Genomic DNA, 9,960 nt, shown 5'->3' with positions numbered 1-9,960 from the left:
AGGTAATTATCTCCTTACTTCATTGCTAAGGTAATCATCTCCTTCATTGCTAAGGTAATTATCTCCTTACTTCATTGGTAAGGTAACTATCTCCTTACTTCATTGGTAAGGTCATTCTCTCCTTACTTCATTGGTAAGGTCATTCTCTCCTTACTTCATTGGTAAGGTCATTCTCTCCTTACTTCATTGGTAAGGTAATTATCTCCTTACTTCATTGGCGAGGTAATTATCTCCTTACTTCATTGGTAAGGTAATCATCTCACTTCATTGGTAAGGTAATTATCTCCTTACTTCATTGCTAAAGGTAATTATCTCCTGCATTGCTAAGGTAATTATCTCCTTACTTCATTGCTAAGGTCATTCTCTCCTTCATTGCTAAGGTCATTCTCTCCTTACTTTATTGATAAGGTCATTCTCTACTTACTTCACTGCTAAGATCATTCTCTCCTTACTTCATTATTAAGGTCATTATCTCCTTACTTCATTGCTAAGGTAATTATCTCCTTACTTCATTGCTAAGGTAATTATCTCTTTACTTCATCGCTAAGGTCATTCTCTCTTTACTTTATTGTTGAGGTAATTCTCTCCTTACTTAATTGCTAAGGTCATTTTCTCCTTACTTTATCGCTAAGGTCATTCTCTCCTTACTTCACTGCTAAGGTCATTCTCTCCTTACTTCATTGCTAAGGTCATTCTCTCCTTCATTGCTAAGGTCATTCTCTCCTTACTTTATTGCTAAGGTCATTCTATCCTTACTTCACTGCTAAGGTCATTCTCTCCTTACTTCATTGCTAAGGCAATTATCTCCTTACTTCATTGCTAAGGTAATTGTCTCCTTACTTTATTGCTAAGGTCATTCTCTCCTTACTTTATTGCTAAGGTCATTCTCTTCTTACTTAATTGCTAAGGTCATTCTCTCCTTACTTTATTGCTAAGGTCATTCTCTCCTTACTTCACTGCTGAAGTCATTCTCTCCTTACTTAATTGCTAAGTTAATTCTCTCCTTACTCCATTGCTAAGGTCTTTCATTCCTTATTTTGATTCTCTGCCGTCCGGTCTTGCAATTTCATGTCTATCTGGACGTCATATATTACGTTGTTTGCTGAAAAATTTAAATTAAGAAAAGAAAACAAAAAATGTTGATAATGATAATTGCAGTACCAACAATGTGCCACGCTGCCGAACTTCTCAGTTCCAGAGGTCCTTTATTCCTCACACCGTTGGACTGTGGAACTTCCTCCCAGAGGATGTCGTGCAACTGGAACTCCAGAGGTTCAAGCGAAGATGCAATGCAGTACCACCCCAGTATAATTCTCCCTTGTATTTAAAATTTTACTTACAATTTTTTTCCTATTTATTTATTAATATGATAATTTATTTTTTCTTTTGTTAATAAGTGATATCTTCTTTCTGTATTTCTCAGTACCTTCTGTTACTTCTTTCTAATGAACACCATAATATTCTTTGGAAGCTTTAATTTCAAGTCAGTGGCCCCTGTGGTGGCTTGTTCTATATGAATAGGGTTCATCTTCTGTGTAATAATAATAATAATAATAATAATAATAATAATAATAATAATAATAATAATAATAATAATAATAATAATAATAATAATAATCAAGAAACCCACTTACATGTTTTCTTGGGAAACATCTGTAATTTTTAAGGAAATACATGAACAACAGCAAAATTTTACTGGTGAATGATTGATTGATTTAGTAATGCAATGTGGTACCTCATCAGACAGCTGAAATATGTTTTAATCATAAATAATTTCGACTAAAAAGAATGAACAATTAAAATTAGAATATAGAACTGTAAGGAAACACTCTCTAAGCCGATCATTTCAATGATAAGTAAAATGTAGCATCTACCACCATAGAAAAATATAAATCATAACTTTTTATGTTTCCTGTCCTCTTGAAGATGCTTTTCGGGTTTGCCAGAGTTAGATCACGAATTCAGGCCTGCCCTCTGTCAGTTTGTTTTCACATCTTAAATTGATTTTAACGGTGGATAGAAGTATAGGTGCCATCCGTATCCTTTACATACTTCTAAGCACATATGTACGTTAAACAATATTTTCTCACCCCTCTGTACTTATTCATTTAATCTATACTTTTGTCTGTCTGTCTCATCAACTTCTTACCTCTCAATCTTGATAATCATTTACCACAATAAATTCATCTATGTACATGTGTTAATCACTTTTCACTCTACAAATTATCTACCTACATTTGTAAGCTTTTTAACTGACCTTTTAAAAAAAGGTGTTAAGTGTAACTACTCTCAAGTTTTCTAATGAAGAAAATCATCTGTGATATTTCATCACCCTTATTTTCTGCTGACTAAATTATCTGCTATATTTATAAGCTTTTCATCCGACCTTTAAAAAAAAAGCGTCAAATGTTGCTACTCTTAAGTCCTCATTTCTATGAAGTCATCGTCATTTTTTTCTGCTGACCCCAAATGCAAACAAACTCGCTCTCCTTCTTTGCAGCGTCACTTCCTAAGGCCCCTAGCTGCAACCCCTTTCGTTCCTTTTACTGTACCTCCTCTCATATTCTCTTTCTTCCATCTGACTTTCTTCAACCCTCTCCTAACAATTGTTTCATAGTGCAAATGCTTTGGGGGTTTCCTCCTGTTACGCCTTTCAACCTCTACTGTCAGTTTCTGTTTCAGCATTGAATGGCCTCACAGGTCCCAGTGCATGGCCTTTGGCCTAAAATTATATTCAATTTAATTCAGTTTAATTCACCCTTCTTCTTCTTCTTCTTCTCTCAGACGCGCAGAACTCTAAGGCAGAAGTTCGATCCATTCGTCATCGAGAGAAGAGAAGTCAACATGGCGTGGGAAATGACTCTGGTGGTAAGCGTGTGTGTGAAAGAAAACGAGAGAGAGAAAAAAAGGAATTGAAATACTTTACTGATAAAATCTAAAAGATATCTCATTTAAGAAGAGCTGAAATCATCAGATCAGCCTTTGGTAAATTCGTAATGTCCTCTAAACCACCTTTTTTTATTTTTCGCAGCTCAAAGACGTCAGTCTCTCAGGATTGTCCACGATACACAGAACCCACGAGGTGTCCGCGGAATTCATCGACAACGCTGTTTTTGCAACTGTGCAGGTAAGAGAGAGAGAGAGAGAGAGAGAGAGAGAGAGAGAGAGAGAGAGAGAGAGAGAGAGAGAGAGAGGGAGAGAGAGAGAATGTGACTTTTCTTATAGACAAATGCAATAAAGACTGGAGAAACTTGACCTTGTAGGTCTGAAAACTATTTATGGTATACTTTTTAGCCATAGTTTCATTACTTTTTATTACTTATTAAAAAGGACGCATATCACTGAAATATGTTAGTGTATATATATATATATATATATATATATATATATATATATATATATATATATATATATATATATATATGTATACAGTACACACACACACACACACACACATATATATATATATATATATATATATATATATATATATATATATATATATATATATATATATATATATATACATGCACGTATTAGTTTCAATAAATCTCACGATTCCTCAGATCAAGAAGTAATTCAAGTAACTGTAAAGTACAAATTTTGAAGCACGAACACTGTATACTTCTAATGTAAACAGCCTTCACCAGCATTAGTTTTCATAACAATTAAAAGAGCCACTCTATAATCTTATTTCTGAAAGATTGACTTAATTCTGAAAGATGGGCTTATTTCTGAAAGATGGGCGCCCAAAAGCTGAAAGGTGGAGCCGATTGGTCTCTGTCAGCAGCCCTTATGCCAGCGATCAGCGGTCACATCGACATCGAGATCGAGACATTGGACATCACAGTGGAGCTGAAGCAACCGGCTAATATACGAAGTCCTCCCGTGTTGAGGAAGATCGACATACAACTGGGTAAGATGGATATCAATTTTAGCTTCTTTGCTATGTAGGTTTGCTTGGAGTTTTATCTTGGCCACAACTAAAATGTTAACAATAGCTTATCTATTTCTTTTCGCTAGTTTGCTTGAAGGTTTTATCTTGGCTACAACTGGAATATAGAATAAGTTGACTGTGCAGTTGTGGAATCTGCTGATTTCAAAATCTTTAGGCTAGGGAGCAAGTTCATTCCTGCTCTTTGTCTATTCCTTTATAATTGATAATTTATCTTGGTAAGATGGATATTAACTGTAGCTTCTTAATTCCCTTTCCATGCCAGAGTATTAGGGGCTTTATCTTTGCCACAACTGAAATGTGGAATAAGTTGCCTGGTGCAGTTGTGGAATCTTCGCGTCTCCAAATTGTTTAAGCGAGGAGCAAATGCATTCCTGCTCTCTGCTGGTGACTTCTCCTGAATTCAGGTGTATCGGTTTTATTTTCTGTTCCCTGATTTATCACCTTTTCCTTTAGCTTGTCTCTCTCTTTGCAGGTTGATTTCTCTTCGTGGTGTATCTGTTTTATCTTCTATTCCCTCATGATTGATGATTTATCACCTTTTCCTTCAACTTGTCTCTCTATCTGCATGCTGATTTCCCTTTAGAACTCTCTTGGGCTTATATAGTCTGTTGACCCTGTCCATAAGGATTTTCAGCTGAAGATTTAAAGAAAGAAAAGAAATTCTTTAGACTGGAAGCTCGTTAAGAGGAGTTAAAAAAAGGTTTCATAGTTTGAGTTATGTTGAATTCTTTCTAGCTTACTAAGAATCTTGAGGAGATGGCCCTATAAATTGTTCGCTGGAGTAAAGAACTTGATGCAGTGGTTAAAGTTTCAATAAACGTAAAAATATTCTGCTAAATTTGCCCTATAGGTAAAGAAAATCCGGTTGTTTAGTTTTATATTTGTTCAATTTTTGTCAGTTTCCATGGCTACTTTATGTCTTTGTAGATGGAGTGACACAAGAAGTCTGAGAAAAGACAGGCCGTCTAGGGTCAAAGGGTCAAAGGGATAGGGAAAGGAGTGATAAATGAAGCGTGGAGTGGCTGGAGTTTTGCAGATGGCACATTGTTGATCTGGTATAGCATTGAAAAACTCGATAGACTAGTGAAAGTTTCAAAGTATTTGTGAGAGAAGAAAGTTGAAAGGGTCTGTGGGTACTGATACCCCGTAATGGGTTAGTGCCATCAGTGCACCTCACGTGGTGCACTGTAGGCATTACTTAAGGGTCTTTGCAGCGTCCCTTCGGTCCCTAGCTGCAACCCCTTTCATTCCCTTTAGCGTACCTCCGTTCATAATCTTTCTTCCATCTGGCTTTCCACCCTCTCTAACAATTGTCTCATACTGCAACTGCGAGGTTTTCCTCCTCTTACACCTTTCAGCCCTTCTTACTATCAATTCCCCTTTCAGCGCTGAATGACCTCATAGGTCCCAGTGCTTGGCCTTTGGCGTAAATTCTGATGTTCTCTTCTGTTTGTGAGTACTGATAAGGTCATACGGTAAGTTTTAACCAGAAAAATTCAGCAGTGAGTGCTAGTTTGAATGCTGATAGGTATATAGAAGGAAATGAAGAACTGCAGTGAATGAAGGTAGATATGGAAGCGGCAGATAGCAGAATGGTAGAAGTGTGTATACAAAGTCTTTGACGATAAGAGGAATTTCTGAAGAAATCGTTGATCCAACTCTCCTTTATGGAAGTGTATTTCTTAAATAGCACAATGTGGACTAAAGACTCGAATGGGTAAGAAAAACATCAAGATATTCAGAATAAGTAATAGCGAGCTTATTGAAGTGGAAAGATGGTTTGATCATGAGGAGAGACTGGAAGACCATAACCTAGAGGGAGGCAGGAGGAGAGGAAGACAGAGAGTGTGGGCTAATGAAGATTCTGTGTGGGTGTTTGAAGCAGCTACTGATAGTGCGAACTTTCTCTGCAAAACTGGATTCATCATCTTTGATTCAACTGTTAAAGAGTGGATAAGGCAGTGACCATTATCTCGTCTTTTCCTTCTTTCAGGCAACCTTGCTGTCAGGTCAGCTGGTGAGAGAACAATGGACTATGCTGTCGAACTCCTCATCAACATCGTGCCAAACATCTTCAGGAATGTCATCATGGACAAAATCGAACCGAAGTTGCATCAGGTAATTTTTTTTCAAAGTCGTTGTTTTTGAGAGAAATGTTTCTGTTGGTTTGCTTGATTGGGATTACTTGAAGCTACAGTAACAAATTTTGAATTTCATAATTATCTATAAACAAAATTTGAAACAATTTCTTGGGTATTTCATGAACTTTCATAATGAATTTTGGGTCTGGATAGTTAAAAGAAATAATGTACAGGGGGGATTATCTCGATACGTTACTATTTCCATAATCAAACTTTTTTTTATCGGCAATTATCATTAAAAACAAATGGTATTTTTTTGCATCATTATCAGTTAGTTTGATGGGTTTGCAATGTAAGTCAATACTTTTGTTTTTTATTTGGTAACCTTTTACTCTACAGCAGTGGTTCTTAACCTGGGGGAGCACCCCACTAGCGCTAGCTAGGGAAAAATTAAAAATTCCCTAATTATATTGGTTATTCTCTTAACAAGAGTGAGGAACTAATATGCAAAAGATTAAAAAATGGAAAAGTATCGCCTTATAACGTTAGTTTCCTATAGTCTACTACTCTGGTTAGACTCGTTGGGCATACCATGTTTTGTAATTATTTACCTCCCTCCCTATCCTTTGAAACCCCTTCTCTTTCTCTTTTTTTATTTACCTTTAAATCTGGGAGGGAATTGTACTCATACATGCAAGGGGGGCATGGGGGGAAGTACCAACTCTTAGAGGGGGCGTGGTAATAAAAAGGTTAAAAACCACTGCTCTACAGTATACCACAAGAGCTTCCCTTCTTCTACATATGTCCATAAGAGCCAACAATTTATTCAGCTCAGTCACTTTGCCTGAGATCACCGTGTGTTATGTTGTCTCTCTGATGATACTTAGTTAACAGCTGCCATGTTTGGCTGCTGTATAAATGACTGGTAAGAAAATTATCTCTTTAAAACCATTCCCGAAGGAGGGTAATGCCGTCAGTGCATATTGTGCGTTGCTCTATAGACATTACCTAAGGTTCTTTGCAGCGTGCCTTCGACCCGTAGCTGCAACCCCTTTCGTTTCTTTTACTGCACCTCCTTTCATATCCTCTTCCTTCCATCTTACTTTCCACCCTCTCCTATACAAGTGATTCATAGTGCAACTGCTTTGAGGTTTTCCTCCTGTTACACCTTCCAAACCTTTTTACTGTCAATTTCCGTTTCAGCGCTGAATGACCTCATAGGTCCCAGAGCTTGGCCTTTGGCCTAAATTCTATATTCAAATCAATTCTTTAAAACATATTTATTCGTGTTACCGTTGACGTCGCTTGAAGATCCATGCCATCACTTCACAAGCACCCAATTGGACGTTTTTCAAATATGATTTTATTTTTGTAATCAGTGCTAAAACTGATGAAAATATCAGTATCAAAATTTTAATGTTACAGGAATCATAGATCAACATTTAAAAAATCGAATATATTATATATATATTTCTTTTATAAAATATAAGAGGAATCACAGTAAGCAGTTGGTGGCCGGTAATAAAGTCATGGGAAAAAAAGTCACAATTTTGGCTAGGAAAAAATCACAGGAAAAAAAGTCACATTGATTTATGGTGACCGGCAATAAAGTCACAGGGGAAAATTCATGATATTTACAGTCTTTTGTGTATGTTTTTGCGGTCATCCCCAAAGGGTTTGTGCTAAACACGCCGCAAAGGTGGAAACATGGATGCATACCGGGTTAAAACCCAAGGGATCACTATATAGGGAAGATTAATGTGACTTTTTTCCCTGTGACTTTTTTCCCTGTGAATATTTTTCTGTGACTTTTTCCCGGTGACTTTTTTCTGTGACTTTTTACCTGTGACTTATTTTACCTGGATTCAAGCAGTTAGCCGTTAAGGAATCACATAGAAAGAAAGAAAAAGCGTCGACTTAAAACCAGCAACTGGATAAATATCAATATGAAAGCCACTGAACGCACAGTAAATTAAGACCGTTTTCCGACAGGTGATCCAAAGGCAGCTGAACGGCCTCGACCTTCATCGGATCGTCATGGATAAATTAGCCGAAAGGAGGCGGAGACAGGAATCGCCTGTGACGGATCCGGAATCGCCTGGAACGGATCCGGAGTCGGAGGACGCCGAGTGATTACCAATCTCGTAGTTGCCGGGATTTTCGTTTATGATTAATATAATCTTATTAGATTTTAAAAAATCTCTTTGAAGAAAATATTATTATGTTCGTTTTCTTTTTATCAGCTAAGCATCGGTCAGACTTTTTTTTTTTTTAGGCAATGGCTGGTTCCTTCTCTTGTGTGTTTAGTGTTAAGGTCACTCATGGAAATGAGTCTGATTGTGTGTGTGTGTGTGTGTGTGAGAGAGAGAGAGAGAGAGAGAGAGAGAGAGAGAGAGAGAGAGAGAGAGAGAGAGAGAGCTGATGCTGAGTTTACCACTGGAGTAATCGTAGGGCTGTCAAAATCCTCGAAAAGAAAGTTAATAAGCCTTTATCTTATCTGCTTGGAGACAAAATTGATTAATGAGAGAGAGAGAGAGAGAGAGAGAGAGAGAGAGAGAGACCTTTGTCTTGTAAGTGTTATCTATATATTACAGAAAATTAATTTCAAAATGGACAGATCGAGAACTTCAAAATTATTATTTTTTTTTCTAATTGAGAATAGTATCGATCTAAAAATAAAAGCGAGAATTACCTGTCATTCGCTTTATTACTCGCGAATACAACCATTATTCCATTATTCGATTATTTCTCCGTATTTTGATTACGATTTTCGTCCTGTGGGTGAATATTCATCATTTAAATTACACCCGGAGAGGATTCCTGTATACTGTATCTATTTTGTCACTGACATTTGTTTTCTACTTAAGGAATACTGTATATGAATTTTTACTATTTTGTTATTAAACATATTTGCTCAGTGACCCGAATTTTATTGATTATTTTTAGATAAATAATTCCCGTTCTTTTTTTTTATTGTTCCCTGAGATTCGTCTCGTTTGGTTGCACGAGTCCAGATGTCCACACTAACCTTCTCATTCCCTTCTAACTTGAAACGAAAAACCAAACGTTTTTAATTATTTGATACATAAATATTTTTTTTCTGTCTGCCTCATTGATTTAAATAGTCAATAATAGAGTTTATTTCTTTTTCCTTTTTAGTTTTCTGAAAAGAAAACTATTGTGCCGGCTTTGTCTGTCCGTCCGCACTTTTTTCTGTCCGCCCTCACATATTGAAAACTACTGAGGCTAGAGAGCTGCAAATTGGTATGTTAATCGTCCACCCTCCAATCACCAAACATAGTAAATTGTAGCCCTCTAGCCTCCTCAGTAGTTTTTATTTTGTTTAAGGTTAAAGTTAGCCATAATCGTGCTTCTGGCAACGATATAGGAAAGGCCACCACCGGGCAGTGGCTAAAGTTTCATGGACCGCGGCTCATACAGCATTATACCGAGACCACCGAAAGATAGATCTATTTTCGGTGGCCTTGATTACAGGCTGTAGCGGCTGTACAGAAAACTCGATTGCGCCGAAGAAACTTCGGCGCATTTTTTACTTGTTTCATATTAAGATCAAATTTGTGTGGATGAACGAATATACTATTTTTTTTGTAATCAAAGCTGGAAGTGAAAATGGATTACTTCATATTATAGGCTAGGGCAACTGGTTATCGATTTATGACATTGCTAACCACACGTACAGACACACGCGCGCGCACGCACGCAGTGGCATACATACTTATATATATACCAATATATACAGAGTATATATATATATATATATATATATATATATATATATATATATATATATATATATATATAGAGTCTACTGGTCACTTTTACCAGACACATATGTAATTCTAATAGCCACAATGCCCTCTTAACTTCTCGAATTCTTCGCGCTTTTTTGGATATGCTTGT

The 9,960-nt window shown here is 36.7% G+C and overlaps 1 protein-coding gene across 1 annotated transcript in view; it reads left to right on the top strand.

Moving 5' to 3' along the window:
* The window catches only part of LOC136848574 (uncharacterized), a 22,328-nt gene extending 13,368 nt beyond the window's left edge, over positions 1 to 8,960 (top strand). Inside the window, exons 7-11 of the mRNA XM_067120862.1 lie at positions 2,785 to 2,868; positions 3,032 to 3,127; positions 3,742 to 3,916; positions 5,952 to 6,076; positions 8,032 to 8,960. Coding sequence (XP_066976963.1) covers positions 2,785 to 2,868; positions 3,032 to 3,127; positions 3,742 to 3,916; positions 5,952 to 6,076; positions 8,032 to 8,172 — 621 coding nt within the window. The 3' untranslated portion in view covers positions 8,173 to 8,960. The remainder of the gene's footprint in view (positions 1 to 2,784; positions 2,869 to 3,031; positions 3,128 to 3,741; positions 3,917 to 5,951; positions 6,077 to 8,031) is intronic.
* The last annotated feature ends 1,000 nt before the right edge of the window (positions 8,961 to 9,960 follow it).

This window comes from Macrobrachium rosenbergii, chromosome 19, assembly GCF_040412425.1.
Source record: "Macrobrachium rosenbergii isolate ZJJX-2024 chromosome 19, ASM4041242v1, whole genome shotgun sequence".
NCBI lineage: Eukaryota > Metazoa > Arthropoda > Malacostraca > Decapoda > Palaemonidae > Macrobrachium > Macrobrachium rosenbergii.
This window is presented reverse-complemented; position numbering and strand designations above follow the sequence as displayed.